At 40.0% G+C, this 18,575-nt stretch overlaps 1 protein-coding gene across 1 annotated transcript in view; it reads right to left on the bottom strand.

Moving 5' to 3' along the window:
- Positions 1-18,575, bottom strand: part of erc1b (ELKS/RAB6-interacting/CAST family member 1b) — a 226,103-nt gene that overhangs the window by 1,299 nt on the left and 206,229 nt on the right. The window contains exon 13 of the mRNA XM_073837702.1: positions 17,942-18,127. Within this exon, the coding sequence (XP_073693803.1) occupies positions 17,942-18,127 (186 nt within the window). The remainder of the gene's footprint in view (positions 1-17,941; positions 18,128-18,575) is intronic.

Here is an 18,575-nt window from a genome sequence, read left to right as displayed (position 1 = left end):
TGTCAACATAGTTAAAAAAAATACAATGGCTCATTGTTATTTAATTTTGGATGAGGTCCATTAGTTAATATTAACAAACAGAACTTTTATGGAGAACCACCTTACAAGTTGTCCAAATGAAGTTCTTATAAATGCATATTACTAATTAAAAATTAAGTTATAATATATTTATGGTCGAAAATTTACAAAACATCTTCATGGAACATAATCTTAACTTAATATCCTAATCATTTTTGGCATAAAAGAAAAATCGATAATTTTGACCTGTACAATGTATTTTTGGCTATTGCTACAAATATACCTGAGCTACTTACGACTGGTTTTGTTGTTTAGGGTCACAAATGCTTTATAATTCATGTTAACTAACGTTAACAAATGAAACCTTATTGTAAAGTACTCGCTCAGCACATAATCTTGGCAAAACAGTAACACTCAGCGGTGGCTTATTGTTTAATATAATACAGCAAGACTGACATGCAATGATGTAGCATCCAGCACACTGGCTTCACTCTCCTCCGGTGTTAAAAACTCAAGGGTAACAAGCGTCCAGAGAACAGTTAAATAGCCCATAGAGAAAAAAGTCGAACAAATCAAACTGACAAAGAATGAGAAATGAGGGAACTGTGTGGGTGATGACGCAGAGTGCAGACATGTGAGGATGGAGACCCCTCGCCTCTCCTCCCCTCACCCTCACTAAGAGGGTCCCACTCTGTCTCTCTCGTCCAGCCCTTAAAACACTCCTGAAAACAAATCACCTCACAGAGCACTTCTTTTTAAATCGTTATATAAAATTCAACACTTGGAATTTGCCCGAAAGGTTTAATTTTCCGCTCATTAAAAGAAACTTAAACTAAAGAGAGGGATTTAACATTTTACAGCACCTCTGTCTAATGATAATCACAGGTGTGGTTATCTTTAATGCTCAAGTCCCTTTTCCAAATGATTTCCGTAGAGGTTTGGCTATGGGATGTGGAGAAATGAGAGGAGGGAAGGGGGATTCCTGGGCACTACCAGTGCCAAGCACGCCAGGAAATATGCCACGGCAGGAGCAGGTGCCTCTTAACTAACTAAAACACACACATGCACACACACACACACACACACACACACAAACACACACACACACACACACACACACACACACACGGGAAGCAGATGCTAATGTGGCCAGCAGACAGTTTATTTTCTTTCGAATGGTTTAAAAAGACTAAAATATACTCTCATCAAGAGGACTAATTATTTAAACAGTGTGAGACAAAGAGAGAAGAAAAGATTAATAAAGGGAACCCAAGCATGTGTGGATTATCAATTACCGTAATCACTATTTTTATCTTGTTCTCCAGTAAAAATATTTAAAGATCTTTATAATAAGAACTTGAGAAGCAAAATTGCATAACATAATAAACCAGCATAAGATGCTAAGATAATCATTGTCTGATAATCGAGAATGTAACTGTTATGTTTATTTTACTTACCCATTGGCAGGCCAAGGAAACTTTTTCTGCATTTCCTTTGCTGAATTTAGAGCAAAATCAGTGCAAGTTTGTGCAATGGGTTTAATTTTGGTAATATGCGTACTAGATATTTACCGGTAGCTGAAAACATAATTAACAGGCCAAAAAATATTTCATAAACAAACTGAACGGGTGAGGTAAAATGAATGCTATTTCATTTTAATCTTCAAATAAATTCAGATAAGTTTAGAATTGTAACCAAAAAACAACAATTTCACTTTTAAACACACACACACAGACTAAGATCTCAATGAACCCAAACCGTCCCGGGTCCCCGTCCGTGGCCTCTGTTTGGCCCTATCTGGACAATCAGTGTTTCGTGGCGCTGTACCGCTTTTAAATTGCTTTTCGGATTTGAACGCGAGCCACTGAACCAAAGCCCATAGAAAGTGGAATATTTCACAAAAACCCACAAAAGTATTTTCTTTGGCGCTCCTGGCCTATGAACGCCAACTTTAACAAGGTTAATGATAAAGACATCTGTAACAATAACTGGAAGTAATATTCATACATCATAAAATATGTTTCCCTTTCATGTGTGTTTTTGTGTAGGTTTGGAACGTGCAACTATTTCGTAATTAATGAATCAAAACATGCCACGGTGGGTCACTGGGGGCAGGCGCAGCGATCTGTCAGACGGTGTTTGCACAACTGTAGGGCAAACATGCTGGGATGAGAAGTCCCGCCCCTTCATGAGCTACACAGCTAGTGCTAAGGCTACGTTAGGCGCTCTCAGGATCTGAGAGGGTTTGAAAAGGGAGGTGACGGACATGCCCGAGAAAGTTTTTCCATCTCAGGGCCTCTGAGGCAGGATTTCGGACCTGGCCAGGAATTAAGAAGGCATAATAACGCAAAACACTTACATTTACGACACAAAATGCTATGCAAGAAGGATAAAATGTCTACTTGAGAAGTCCAATTTCTGTACAAAAGGCAACAATGTAGATGGTCAACAAAAGTACTTGATTTAAAAAAAAAAAAAAAAACTTGACTGCATTTTGCCTGCGCATTTCCACAGATGAGAATCCATGAAATGCATTATTAGTTTTTCCAAGACTGCATAATATGTTAAACCCATTTAAAACCCATACTAAAACATAATGCTATTGTGAATTCACAAACAGTAGGATTCAATTAAATACATAAGTAGCACGGTACGTATTTGTAGCAATAGCCAAAAATACATTGTGGGTCAAAATGATAAATTTTTCCTTTATGCCGAAAATAATTTAGGATATTAAGTAAAGATCATGTTCAATGAAGATATTTTGTCCTACTGTCCTACTGTAAATATATCAAAACTTATTTTTTGATTAGTAATATGCATTGCTAAGAATTTTTTTGCACCCCCAGATTTCAGATTTTTAAATAGTTTTATCTCTGCCAAATATTGTCATATCCTAACAAACCATACATCAATGGAAAGCTCCAGGGTCCAGGGTCACATATATGTGATGCATGTTTAATATATGCGCTTAAATTATTTGCATGCATGTAGGTTACATACGTGCATCTCAGAACGGCTCCATTCACAGTAAATGCTGCTCCGCACAAACACAAACACAAAATTCCATCTCTGCTTATTGTTATAAATTTGCGCTTATTATAACATTCATCTGGGAACACAACGTCCACCATTTCATCAGATTTATTGGGCAAATCATTTATAAACCTACGCAAACACAGGAGAATACATTGATATCTTTCTAAATATACATATAACAGTTCATAGCGAGTTCAAAATATAAACTCAAACCCTCACTCTGAGTTTACACATTTGATGTCCACATATTGAAGAAATTACAGTGGCTGTAGTATTTCTGTAGTAAAGACAGTAATGTAGTGGACATTTAAATTAAAGGTTGTTTGGTCATTTTAATAATTCATAATGTACATTAGCTCTATTGTTTGTAATAATTTTTTTTAACAATTTTGTTCAATAAAACCATATGATTACTTGCTTTTGATACTTTATTTGAACTAATTATTATCGCCTCATTGCGATTATGTATGTATTTTAAGTAATTTGAAAGGCTATTGTTCGATTAAGTCTATTTTTATCACTACAAGGTATTATAATCATCCAATTACCCAATTAATTGTCCGACTACTCGATTACTAAAATAATCGTTAGTGAAAGCCCAAGCTGCAATACAATGCCGATATATAAGCTACCAAATGCAAATGTTGCCTAACTGAAATGAGCACCTATTTTGCCTAATATTTTCTCAAAGTGCACCAAATTTGGTATAATTTGATGCAAAGAGCTAAAAATGACTAAATGCTGACCAGTCTGGCAAGTCATAAAAAGTATAAAAGAAACTGCATACTATGAAATATCACATTGAAAAGGCCTGTCGAGTGAGGAGTGGGGTTTAGATGAGGGCTGCCCTGGCCCGATTTAACTTCTCATGATATCGTCACCTGCGACGGCACTCCTGGGAGGCCGGAGTCCGACACGTTGGCCGGGAGAAAAGCGAAGACGTGATGGAGACGAACGAGTGAGGGAAAGAGGAGGAGTGTATTGAGTCATGAGAGGAGGGTTAATGAGCCTCATCGGGGGCTGATGTATGGGCCTGCGTGAGGGCGCAGTTTGGTCGAGCGCCGCCGCTGTAAGCCCCATTAAGAGCAGACAGTGGAGAACTGGAGGCTAGGGCTAGAAGAATGGAGTGGGCATGTGGACATTCGTAAAGACAATGCTGCTTTTAGGGAGCTGGCAATCAATGTTAGCGGTTACATCATTACGAAATTCTGCAGAAAGCTCAGTGGGAACGCCTGTCATTTACAGCATTTTACACATCACACGCATGGTCATTTATTAAATATTTTGGCTAATTTGTGCTTTCAGCAACAGGAGTGCAACAAGCTCAGCTTTGATTAAAATCCTTTCCACAGCATTTTTCCAACAAGTCAAATCACCCATTTATAAAGCGGTTTGTACAATACAGATTGTGTCACAGCGTTAAACAGGAAAATAGTGTGTCAATAATGCAATTCTGCTGTAAAGCAGCTTTAAAAAGAGGACAAAACTAAACAGTCAAATACTGTCTAGTATAGCTGCACAGTTAATCGAAATTAAAATTAAAATTGCAAGATGGCTTAGTGTGATTAGTAATCTCGAAGAATGCATGTTAATTAAACAAATATATGCGCTGCAGGCATTTCAGAGATTTATAAACACCTTTTGTGCAATTTTAACTTTCTAGGTTTATAAAATAAGTATTTTAAGTATTTAATGAAAAAATAAATATAATTTGATAGTTGTAAGCTTTTTTTTTGTTTTTCCTGAATGATATTTCATGTTGTTCACAAGTGTTTATTTCTCATAGTTTGCATGCAACGACTTTACATATGTGACCCCGGATCACAAAACCAGTCATAAGAGTCAGTTTTTTGACATTGAGATGTATACATCATCTGAAAGTTGAATAAGCTTTCAATTGATATATGGTTTGTTAGGATAGGACCATATTTGGCAGAGATACAACTATTTTAAAATCTAGAATCTGAGGGTGCAAAAAAAATTAATAAATACTGAGAGAATCGCCTTTTAAGTTGTGCTGTGTTGAAATTAAGTTTTTAGCAATGCATATTACTAATTAAAAATCAAGTTTTGATATATTATGGTAGGAATTTCACTAAATATCTTCATGAAACATGAACTTTACTTGAAAAATGTATCATTTTGACCCATACAGTGTATTTTTGGCTATTGCTACAAATACACACAAGTACACAAGAGTTTAAATTCTTCTGGTCAAAGTTCAGAAATGAAATTATTAGAGAATCAACACGTTACTTATATGGTGTACATTTAAGAAGTAACACATATCTTTACTCATTTCTTAAAACTGTACGACCCAAAAATCTGAACCTATTTAAAAATCACTAGATTTTATCTACTTGACAACTTTGTAAACACTTACAGAAAAAAATGAGCATCATCCAGTAAACAACTGAGGTTCACACACTAATTTCACATCATCCAAAACACAACAAACACATAAACATGCGCCTTGTCACTAGGAGACATGTGAGAAATTAAAACAATATGTGTTCTAAATTCTAAATTAATATCCTCTGGATGGAATCATAATCTGAAGCTAAAAATATATATATGTAAATATCTAAGAAATGTGTCAACTACGACAGCCCAAAATGTGCAGAGTGGCTTTGACTTTCGCAAAACACCAGGCTGTAATCAGAGCAAAAATGTGTAAAAAATTAAACGTTGTATTGTGTATACCATTGGTAATCTTAACATTGCTGCAAAGAGATCTGAATGTTTAAACAAAGTGATTTCACTGTACAAGCACTAAATATAAAAAAGGTTATATGCAACTAATACCTGAACATACTTTAACAGGTGCAAGAAAAGAAGCTCCCTGGTGTGACAAAAGAACCGTCACTTTGGTTTTATGACTGTGTACTTAGCAGAAATCCTCAAAAAAAAACAGAGCTATAAAGATAACAGATAAAGCGCTCCATACAGGGCAAGTATCTGTATCTGTCCCTACGCCAGCCTTGACCCGAAAACACGAGGGAAGTCAAGAAGATGACAGACAGAGATGAGGGAACATGCGCGAAAAGAGCACATTATCGTGTGTTATCGTTGCAGATTATAATCAGGTGTTATTGTGTGCATATGGTCAGCCTCCTCCGCCTGTCTTGATAAACAACAGCTACATTAATGAGAGCAGAACAAACACAGCAGCGGACCATCACAGTCAGACAATGACAGCAGGGTCTGGACTGCGCTGACGGCACTGACGATGACTCAGAAAGGATGTGTTTCAACAAACGCTGGGCCGCACATTTACGCCTGGAGTGGCACATGGAGATCAAACGGCTGAACTCATACCCTTCAAGCAAATCCGCTCTCCACATCACCCTGGATGACACAGCCTCATCTCTGCAACAAATACTCATCCAGATCCTCCAATTTAGTGGGACAAGAGGAAGGTTACATAGTGCATTCTCAACCCTATAAGCTAAGGTGAAAATCAGAAGCATCCCAGGCCTTTGCTAACAAGCTCCAATCAAAAAGAAAAAGAGAAAGTGAGAGTGTGAAGTAAAAGGGAGATTCTGGGGTTGGGGATTGACCGCCTTCTGCTAAAGCAATCAAGACTTTGTTCAATAAATCTGCATAACGAAATAACGCCATTAGCCTTTCACCTAAATGTGACACTGCTACAGTATTTTGAGAGAAAACAATGACTCCTTTAGCAGGAAACGTTGCTCTTTTTATCACGTGAACTTATTAAAAGGTCCTCATAATTTGCAAAGAGGAGGGGGTGCTGATTTACTCCTCATTTTTAAGAACCCCCCCCCCCCCCCCCTTCAGAAAAACCTTTGGGCCACCTTTCTCCTCTAATAAAGTAAGATGAAGTCACTCGAAGCACTTCTTCTTTCCAGGCCAAGCTTCAAATGCTCCCCTCTGGTGTTCTTCTGATGGTTCTTGTGTGCTGTCACCTCCGCCAACTCGACACACCTCATGGACGGAGGTTTTACCCCCTTCTACACCATTTGTTTTCCAAAAGGAATAAAGTAGACAAACTGTACTCCTGGCTTGGATGGCACACTGCCCCTTAAGGCAGCGGTTCCCAATTCCAGTCCTCGCGACCCACCGCTCTGCACATTTTGTGTGTTTCACGCATCGCTTCCGACGTTTGTTCTATTCCAACGTTACTGCCCTTCGAAGTGGACATCACAGGATATTCCACAATTATTCATTATTTCGAAGCGAGCGTATGTGTTCCATTTGAAGGTCATTAAAGCGTGCGAGACGTAAATTTAAAATGCATTTATTTACAGATGCACTTATGTCACACTTCTCTAGTAAGTTTCATCTGTGTGTGAAGACGCTACATGCGGTGACGTAGCGCAAATATGTGAATGAATGTTTCGAAGTATAGTAAACAGATTTCCCCCGCTTAGGGAGCAGGGAGCAATGAACACTTTGCAGGGACCATGTCAATCGGATCGCAGTTCCTGCACGGACCTCACTTCTAATGAGCTGGTTATCTGAATCAGGTGTGTTAACTAAGAGAGACATGCAAAATGTGCAGAGCGGTGGGGCGCGAGGACTGGAATTGGGAACCGCTGCCTTAAGGGGTGGGAATCTTTTGGTACCTCACAAACTGACTCACGCTTTTTTGATTTTTAATCACGATTCTTTTCTGTGCACACTGGACATCAAACGAACCAGTATTGATAGTATAGGTAGTCCTGAATCAAGAAATCAGTGTTTCATATTAACTATTAACTTCCTAATAAATGATAAAATATATCACACTTCCCATTAGGGATGAGTCCGAATACGATCATACTGTGGTTCAGAAAGGAAATGACATGTATGTTACTATGAACCCCATAAATACCAGATGGGACGAAAAATACATTTTCGTGCTTTCTCTCGCAATTATATTATTGGGTATTTATACTGTTTAGCTGGTTTAAGCTGGAAGTAGCTGGTTTTAGCTGACCAGCTTGGCCAGGCTGGGAAAGTGGCCAAAACCCATCTAAAATCAGCCTGCTGACCAGCTAAAACCAGCCAACCAGCCTAGGCTTTTTTTTTTTTCAGCAGGGAACAGGCATTAAATTCATGTAAGACACTTTGTTTGTGCCACTTGGGAGCCATCAAGGTACCCAAAGGTAAACTAGACATCTAAAAGTAGTTTTCTCTACATCTGATCATGCACCAACACTTCTGTGCAATTATATGAGATTCTTTTGTGGTAGCAACTTCCGATAAACCTGACCCTGAATGACACACAAAAACAGAGCCAACTGTGGTTGGCTGCTTTACTCATCTGTCAAACTGTGTCTAATTGAATGGTTCTTGGACAGTATGAATTGCAAAAGCATAAAACCATCCACTTTTGTCCCTCTTCCAGCTGCAGACGAATGCAGGCTCTTAATGGCGAGTTTTAAGAAGAGATTTACGCTCTATCCTGACTGCTACGGTTGGGTGGCTACGCTGCAAGCTCCTATCTTTGAAATCAGCTTTATCTTTGTTAGACTAAACCCTGTGCTATTCTCTTTGCTCTCTTCTTATCCTTCCCCTGGCTCTCTCAGCTTCTTAGCAGACACACAAACATATCTCTAAAAATGGTCTCTTTGGATCACGTTCAGCTCATGACGAGCTCTTTCCCCACTTCCTCCTCGTTAGAGCAGGAAGCCTCTGCGGCTTTATGAGAGCCACTTAAACTGGGATCTCTTTCGCCCCTTCTCAGTTTGTGCTGATCCTCTTTCTGTGCTAACTGTGCATCCAGTGCTGTTATGCAAACGACCCGATTTGAGCCAATCAGAATGGAGGGGGCGTGGCCATTTATAAAAAGCAACTGCGTAGCGACCACATCTGATTGGAACCGCCCTCCGCCTCATCTGCGGCCGGATCTGTGCACCCCATCAGTCAAGTGTAATTGAGTTTCAGGGGGGAACACGGACACACGAGTCGCACCCCTGCCCGCAACTCTGAATGAGGCTGAAGGACTTGGGGCACATATTACGAAGTATGTGGTCAAGTCAGGGACGCAATCACGATCGAAACCCAGATTGAAATAACTTTAGTGTTAACACCCACCACAAGTTGATGAAAGCCCCAGTTTTGATTTTTGCGCTGCTTAGATATTTTTCGTTTTTGTTTTTTTTGTTTTTCCCTCCAATGACTCAGCCCAAACTGCCGCAGGGGCTTCAGGATGCATAGGGATAAATTACAACCACATTCCTCCACAGGCTCCGAGCGGCGCAAACTTTCCTAGCTGTTCCTAACGATCATGGCTAGACTGTTGGGAATCCTCGTTCGCTAACGAACGGGAGACCGAGCTATGTGAAATGTCACCGCTGGAAGAGACGAAAAACAGCAACCTCAACGAGCCAATCGGTTTTCTATGGCAACAGATCTTAATGGAACGGGCCTCACCCTAAACAAACCATCCCAATGGTTAGTATGGAAGCACTCTGCCTTTAAAAGAGCCCAACAGGCTATTAAATATTTGTGGAAAATAACCCTCTTTCATAAAACTCTACTCAATTCTTAACGCCTTTTATTAATCTGATAGGCCCTGAATGAGCTATAAGCCTTGTAATATGGCTGCCTACTGGCGAGCAAAAAGAGGAAGGAGTCGGATACATCAGGGTATCTCTTTCCAAGCCAAAGTTCAATCCAAAACAGATGCCATGACTGCGAATGGTGTGGGTTTTGTCGCATGTGAACACGCAAATAAAGCCATCAGAAAGGCAGCGCCACAGAATGACAGCTCCCCTCTTGGCAGGATGATTCATCAGCTGGCCGATAGAGTGACAAACCTCTAGAAATATTTTGTGTTTAGACTGAAGTCGGTTTTTCATTACTTTCAAAGGACGGAAGAACAAATAAACACAACAATGAAAAATCTGAACATAGCTATGACTGAAATGTTCGGTTCTACGGCACGTCAGCTGGTGTAGTTTATGCTGTTGTGGCTCGGTCGGTGTAACCCAAGCTCGGGAACGCACAAACCCAATTCGTCAGGGCGCGAAAATAACAATAAACCTGCTGAAGTATTTCGTTGTTTGCTTTGGCGGCTTCCAGATGAGAAGGCTCAATCGCGCTTATGGTTTCATCATTTGGGGGTATTTATTTCATATATTATTCTTCCTCTCGCCCCGAGTCGAATGTGTTGCGAGACGGACCCTCGTTCCAGCTCTGGAGTCGGAGGTGCTTTCATACATATTCGCTGGGTGGGAAAATAAAGGGGAAGCGAGCCCTGGAACAGACAAGCGCGGGGCACAGAGGGCTCATCTCGCATCGCTTTGAAGACGGGGCCGCGCTTTCCCTTGCTCTGGATGTTTAGGGGTCGGTGGAGAAGTTTTGTTGGTTTAGCCGGTCAGCACCCCCTCAGGATTAGCACTCGTTGAAACGATGTATTACAAAAACAGCGTTTGAGAGTGGGATTTAGAAAAACTCAGAACAAAAGGAACCAAGGCAACAGGACGTGCTCGAGACTTCACTTCAGATTAGTCTAAAAAGAAGATTTTACTTAAGGTATTCAGACGGCTTTTTATTTTCTATGAGGTTCTTGTTTCTAGACATGACCTTCAAATAAAAGTCTGAATTTTTTATCACTCTCCTCCAGGTAAAAACTGTAAAGGAAAAGCTGCACAGTTTGAGATTTTATCCAAGTGGGACGAGCTATAAATCAAAGATTAATACTTGGTTGGATGTTTGTTTAAATCTGTAATCTTCAGTATGAACAATACTACTATTGATGCAATCAAAAATCAATAAGTGGTCAGTGTATGACGCCTCTGTGTCTCACCTCCTGTCTCTGTGATGTGTTTGTTTTAAGGAGTGTTCATTCAGACAACCGCAGTTCAGACGTCTATACTACGTTAAACTATCTGCAACCACACACCTTTGTGACTTACAGATGACTACTGCTGCTGATACACTGTGTTGCTTAAGAAATACAGTGAGTAAATGAAAAAAGAGGCAGAGAGAGACAGAGACGCTCGTAATGTAAAGGCCCACTTACAGCAGACATATGCGTCGGCTCCATGTGTTTTCATTAATCGTGGCTGTGCGGGTTGTGGGCTTGTTCCACTATGTTTACCCCCATTTCCTGCCCGTTTAAATTACACTGTACTTACGCAGCCCTGGATTCATGGGCCTGTCAGCCTGCAGCCCGCCCCACCGGGCACAGACGCACTGCAGTTGCCAACACAGCACATCAGGGGGCTGATCCAGGACCAGCTTCTGTTGCTCCTAAAGAGCCCGCCGGTGGCGGTCCATCAATGGAGGTGCAGGAGGCGGAGCCTACTTAAATATCGATTCACATGCATGCAAGACTTAAATGATAAAAATAACAAGGGATGCACTGATATGATTATGGTTAGAGACAGGTTTGGTTAGGTATAAGTGTGGGTTGAAGTGTAAGGGTAGGGTCAAAAGTGTAATTACAGATGTAATTACAGGAAGGTATTTTTTTTTTGCAAGTACGATGCAAAAACATCTATGGACACAATACGTGCATTGTATTAAATGATTAATTTAAATGTAAATACATAGTAGTTAAAGACACTTAATATAAAATGTGAAATTCCGAAAGTGAATTATAATGTACAGTATGAAAAAGTAATATTTATTTTGAGATTTGCTAAGGATTACGTCTGACTGTTATAAAATTATGGTGTAAACATTATACAGTTGAGGTCAAAAGTAAGTTAATAAGTTAATAATAAGGGATCATACAAAATGCATCTTACTGTTTATTTGTATGATTATTTCTATTGTTTACTGATTTTTGAGATTATGCAACTATTACAGATGTTTCAAATGCTCACTGATGCTCTAGAATGAAAAACAATGCATTGAGAGCCGGGGGGTGAAAACTTTTAAACAGAATGGAGATGTGTATATTTTTCTTATTTCGTCTAAATATCATATTTTTTAAATTTAGTACCAGCCTTCAAATGCTACAGAACATATTTACATTTACATTTACCCTGATCTTTAAATTCAAAAAGTTTTCACGCCCCTTAATGCATTGTCTTTTCTTTCTGGAGCATCAGTAAGCATCTGAACTTTTGTAATAGTTGCACATGAGTCCCTCAGTGTGAAAAGATCGATCTCAAATCATACATTTATTGTTAGAAAGGGTTCAAATACACAAAAATGCTGGAAAATCAAAGAATTTGTGGGACCTGAAGAATGGCCTTTTCTTTCATGTTCTTGAGCCAAGGAGAATATTTATCACTGCGCAAATGCCAAAATAGACTGCTTAGTAAACTGACCAATCAGAATGGATATGCAAATGACAGGATAATGTTTCCAAATTTGACCGAAAAAGGCAAAAAGGAGAAGAAATTAAATTAGCTTTCTTCAGTATCAGAGCTTTCGGTATGGCTTTCATATGCAACAGGTGAAGAAAGATTTTCAAATTTAGCCAAAATACTGACAGGGCCACATAAAACATGCTAAAATCAAGGAACAGAGGTTGAAGCATTAATCACAGTCCAAAAAGACGACATGATTATCAAAACCTACTATAATATAGTAGTGGTTTGACTTAAATATCAGTCTCCTTGGAAAACTCCCTCACAGACCGCCACTGGAGCCCACACAGAGATCTGATGCCAGCTCTGACAGGTGTGAGCCTGTGAATCATCACAAAATCTGCATGAATCCTTACTGAACTCCTGATCTATTCGTAGGGGAACATCTGAAAACAGATGGCTAAAATAAACATCTATCGGAGTGCCAATCGCAAAGGAAACAGAGAGGAGAAGCTAGCGAAAGACGGATGAAGGTGCGCTGAGAACGAGAGCGGGAGAAAGGGAAAAAGAATGGAGGACTCAAGGCCTAACAGATTATTTCTGTTCCAGCCCTGAGGTCATTAATAATCAATCTTCTCTAGTTCATGTTTTATTCAGGGTGACCCGTAAAATGCAAGACTCTCCCCTATTTATACAGCTGGCTTTGTGCTGCCAGATCACAGCCAGATGACTTTGGCCAAGGGCGGTCGAGCACTTCGCTTCTCTCCTCCAAGATTGTAAACTTTACATACTGATCTAAGATCAGCAGCCTCTAAAGTAAACAGCAGACTCAAACGTTATGAGAGCGGAGGTAAAACCGGCCGCAGAACATAACTGACAGCAACTTTCATCAAACAATGACTGCTCATCATAGACACAGCTGCAGTGCAGGAGCGGGGCATCTCACAGCTGCGGACAATGTCACAGATGATTGCATCCCCTCAAGGAATTATTCATAACGAGGTATTGAAAGCAACGAAAGAGTACCATGCTATTGGTAAGTACATTGATCACATGCACCAAAGTATCCAATGGTATCTGTACCACAGTACTCTTTTGTAATGCCATATTTATTACAACCTAATAACCCTAAAGCTCAACTCTAAAAGCCCTATTAGATGTATAATGCACAATAATTTTGTTTTTGTTCCTGAAAACGCCAATTCTTCATCTAAATGGGGTGCGTTTTTGGTGAGTCTATTGTCTTTGTTGGCTCCGTGGGTTGTATGACTGAGTGGTTCTTTCAGCGCCGGCTTAATCACCTTCCTGCATTCCAGCCGTTTAAACAGAGATGCAGTAACATCCTGTGAACAGCTCAAACCAAATAAAACAACATTACGCCATAAACAGAGGGAAAAAAACAGGCAAGGAGGACGAGTAATAAAAGAAGCATTGACCACAACAGAGGACGAGCTGGCAGCGAGGCCTAATGGGGCGGTCTGGCGGAGCTTAAGTACTATATGAGTACGAGTTCACAAGCGTGTGTTTTGGTGTGCGTTATGAGCCTCTTGTGTGTTTGCATTGTCTGCATCCTGATTAGTCTATACTTTCCAGGTCGGCATTAAGAAAGAAGAGACAAGCTTTAGAAAAAAAAGAAAGAAGATACTTTGGAGGAGTTGCAAAGGTTTGAGGGTGAGTACACAATGACAGAAATGTCATTTTAGGGTAAGCTATCCCTTTAAGAGAAGAGAAATGCTGTCTTTATATGCTATAAACTGCGAGAGAGACAAAGGAAATCAGAGTAAAAAACCCAAGTCCTACATTACCCAGCTCAGTGCCAGCTTAGAGTGCCAGGGCAGTAAAAAGGAGGCCCATAAAAACTGTTAATTAAAAGATCAATGTTCAGCTTCAAAGAAAGGGCATGGGCTCAAACAGTGTGCGGCCCCTCGTAAATACTAAAGCACTTTTTGAATGCAAGAGGCTTGTCATTAGTAGAGGACTGGGCATAGAGGACAGCAACCTCAATCCTCCACAGGCTCGATTGGCGACTGTGCCACAAAGGGCCATTCAATTAGTTACTAATAACTTGGTTTATAAGAACGATGATTAGCGAAGAGCCCCCTCCCGAACCGAGGCATACGTGCCATCAAAAGACACCACAAGTAAATTCATGTGGACGTTACTAACAATAATGGACTGAACAGAACACGCTAAATAAGCCAATAATGAGCCCAGACTTTTCTCGTCAATTTGAGCCTGTCATGGCCAAACGGGCCCGTTCTGGCATCTTCGGTGCTGAAGGGATCTAAATGGGCGAAGTGCAGCGCAGAGAGAACGCTAATGTAATGTGCTACACTCCCAACGCAAAGAAAAGAAGAGAGGTCAAAGAAGACATCAATCAAACAGGCTTGTGAACGCCGGCAACTCGTCCAATCCGCCATCTGCAAGTGATTCCACCATCAGAGAAAGACCAAAAGTGTCTTCAAGCGGATTGTGTCTTACATGCAGGACATGTAACTGAAGAATGAGCAGGATCCCGTACATGTGGATACCATATGGATACGAAATGCTAAATATCTCCCAGCTATTGGATTTGGAGAGGAGAAATCCTGATATATGTGTAAGAGTTTGAGAGGTAAAGCCTAACCGGCGAAACCTGAAATATTCATTATCTCTGCCTTAATGTGTCCGACACAAAATTGGCATGTTGGATGAGCCGAAACGCCGCTGCCAAGTGTTGCAACCCTGCACGCTCTCGAACAATCGTACATAAGTCATTTGCTCCGTACTCACCGATTTATCTGGGAACCCGAATGAGTCAAAAACCTGGCGCGAAGGTCCAGGAGTTCTTATCACCCCCCCATGACAGCGGTGCTTTCTAAACACTGTCAATGATAGTTTGGACAAGATAAACACAGAATCGTTGACCTTAGAGAAGGTCCGCGAGGAATAACAGTTTGGAGAGACCGAGCAAAAACAGAGTTCGACAGATTGAGGAGCATTATTCTGGAAGCTCCAGCCCTGTTTAAGCACTCCATTTGAAACCAAAAATCAGACCTCATGTTTACACAGCGCAGTAGTCTCAGCTGACCAGTGGCAACACTCACTTTGAAAAGGCTGTGCAACCTTTCAGACCGATGAAAGCTGTCTCTCTCAAAGGAAAATAAATGTACAGACGTCTCTCGACTTCATATTAGGCGAGTACAGGGGGGAAAAAGTCCCTTGGAAAGTGCCAATTTTTGGAACAAAGTTTACTTGCAGCAAACTAAAAATCTTAAACATTATTTGTTCACTGGCCAAAGGCTTGTCATCAGGCAGCCCACATAAAAAAATGCATTTCAATAATGTCGGAGCGAGCCAAAAACCTGCCAAGCAGATAGTTCCCCGTGCAGTGAAACACATGAGCATTGTATGAGCCTTGGCACCATCACAGCAGATCACTCTCCTCTCCTCTTGAGGAATGGGGCCGATTTAAAGCGAGTATAATGTATATGTAGACTTCCAGACAATTTATTTTTCTGATGTTACAAAAAGCATCGGGAATGGATGCAGGAGCGGGACGCACCGACGCAGCGTCTAAACCCAGTGTCCGTTTGCAGACAATTTACTGTTACGGTAGGTATGGCAATGGGTTCAAAGTGAAGTGCGGAAAACGGATCCACGCATGCATTTATTACAGAGAGGGGATCGTTCATCACAGAGAGACTAAATCCAGCCACTGCCTCCTCAAACGCTTCTCTCTTTCGCCGTCCAAATGCTGACACTCCTTTTCTTTATCGCGCCATTCCAGTTGCTCTTCTTTTTTTATAACGTCTTTCTCAACCCCCCGCCCCCTTCTTCTGGCCCTTGGCTCTCCCCTGCCTTTTAAGCGAGCCTTGGGTAGCTTTTTGGTTTTCTTTTGTTAAAGTAACAGTAAATGAAGCTAATAAAACACAATATATTGGACTATTTATTTTCTGTAGGAACACATTCCACTCTATAAAGAGGACTAATGGCATTTACACAGAGCTGGACTGATTCTTAAAGCCAATAGGAGATTTATAGACAGCGAACGTTAGCGTCAGCTAAGGGCCACGAGGGCCAGGCCAGATGGCTCCAATAATCAATGGGTGACAAATCCAAGTACCAGAGAAACCTTGCGGTACCTTGAGTGCGCATATACGCATAAATACACAAGCTTTATGTGCTAAGTGGAGTCGTGAAGAAAAAGCCATGATGTATAAAAAGTTCCATCGATTTGAGGACCAATCTATCAAAGTCTTTTTTATGGTAACAGTTTACAAAAATGTTCAATTTAGCACCGTGAGTTCATGCAACTGGTATTATGAAATAAGAATGAACAATACTTGTATTACTTTAACATCTGTTTACATGTATTTTTTTAATTGATTAAAATTTTTTTTTTTTTAAACTTACAAATATGGAAACGCTTTTCTGCCACTGAATAAAAAATGTAATTAAAACATTTAAAGGTAATTACAACTTTTTATCTCACAATTCAGACTTTGCAAGTTCACATCTCGTAATTGCGTGATACAAACTCACAATTGTGAGATATAAACTCGCAAATTTCTGACAAAAAAAGTCAGAATTGTGAGTTTATATCTTGCAATTGTTTTTGCAAATCTGACTTTAGCACACACACAATTGTAAGTTAAGTCAAAACTGTGAGATATAAACTCGCAATTCTGAGAAAATATCAGTAATTTTTTGCCCTCAGAACTGGACTTTATAACAATTTGGAGTTTATATCTAACAATTTTGACTTGTAAAAAGTCAGAATTGCAAAATACCAACACGCAATTCTGAGAAAAGTTCTGAATTGTGAGCTGTAAACTAGGAATTGCAAGAAAAAAGTCAAAATTGCGAGATAGAAACATGTAATTTTGAGAAAGAGTCAGAATTGTGAGATGTAAACTCTCAATTGCGAGAAAAAAGCCAGAATTGCAAAATACAAACAGTTCTGAGAAGTCAGAATTTTGAGATATAAACTGGCAATTGCAAGAAAAAAGTAAAAATTGTGAGATACAAACACGCAATTCTAAGAAAAAAGTCAGAATTGCAAAACACAAACAGTTCTGAGAAGTCAGAATTTTGAGATATAAACTGGCAATTGCAAGAAAAAAGTCAGAATTGCAAGATACAAACAGTTCTGAGAAGTCAGAATTTTGAGATATAAACTGGCAATTGCAAGAAAAAAGTAAAAATTGTGAGATACAAACACGCAATTCTAAGAAAAAAGTCAGAATTGCAAAACACAAACAGTTCTGAGAAGTCAGAATTTTGAGATATAAACTGGCAATTGCAAGAAAAAAGTCAGAATTGCAAGATACAAACAGTTCTGAGAAGTCAGAATTTTGAGATATAAACTGGCAATTGCAAGAAAAAAGTCAGAATTGCAAGATACAAACATGCAATTCTAAGAAAAAAAGTCAGAATTGTGAGATAAAAAGTTGCAATTACATTTTTTATTTTTTATTCAGTGGTGGAAGCAGACTTCCATTTACAAAAGCAACAACTAAAATACATATATATTTTTTACTTTATATATATTGAATTGTAAAGTGTTAACCTTGTCATAATTGGAATCCAACTGTCAATGTACCAACACTAGATAGGTGACAATAATCAATGGATACATACAATAAAAAGTGACACATTTCAGTGAAAAGAGTATCAGCCTTTCTTACCTGTTCGGGGCTCATCTTCTGAAGCTCCTCCTCCCAGGCGTCCTGTTGGCTGCGGTGGTATGCGGAGGGCGGGGCCAGGTCCTGCAGGATGTGGGGGTCTCTCTCGTGGCACAGGGCCGTGAGGTGGCCGATGTACAGTTTCAGCTTACTGCGGTTCTGATTGAGGTCTATGAGTGGGGGGATAATCTGTCCAAAAACAGGAATGAGGAAATGGGTTAGAGATAAAGAGTCATTTTAATCTCAGTTTTCCTCTACCGTTCAAGAATTAGATATTTGGACACGAGCCAGTGAGATAAAACGGCGGGTATGCAGACGCATGCTAAAATGACACGCAAACAACACTTTTAGCAAGCCAGAACACAGAGTTCAAATTCTGCTTTGTCACATATGATTGTATTCAAAAAGAAGGAAGGGAGGAAAAAAAGAACAATATTCAGTGAAAGGTTGCGGATGATTATGGATGATAGACCACAGCTGAAACACATGAATCACAGCGAGAACAGTGGTATAATAAAAATGTGTCAGGAGAAACATTCCCATTCCAGGAACACAGACAAACAATCTCAGTTACCTGGAGCGCTGCCGACAGATGCCCGGTCTTTACAAAACATCTTTATACACACAGCAGACACTC

The sequence above is a fragment of the Garra rufa genome, chromosome 4, assembly GCF_049309525.1.
Source record: "Garra rufa chromosome 4, GarRuf1.0, whole genome shotgun sequence".
In the NCBI taxonomy this organism is placed as follows: domain Eukaryota; kingdom Metazoa; phylum Chordata; class Actinopteri; order Cypriniformes; family Cyprinidae; genus Garra; species Garra rufa.
This window is presented reverse-complemented; position numbering and strand designations above follow the sequence as displayed.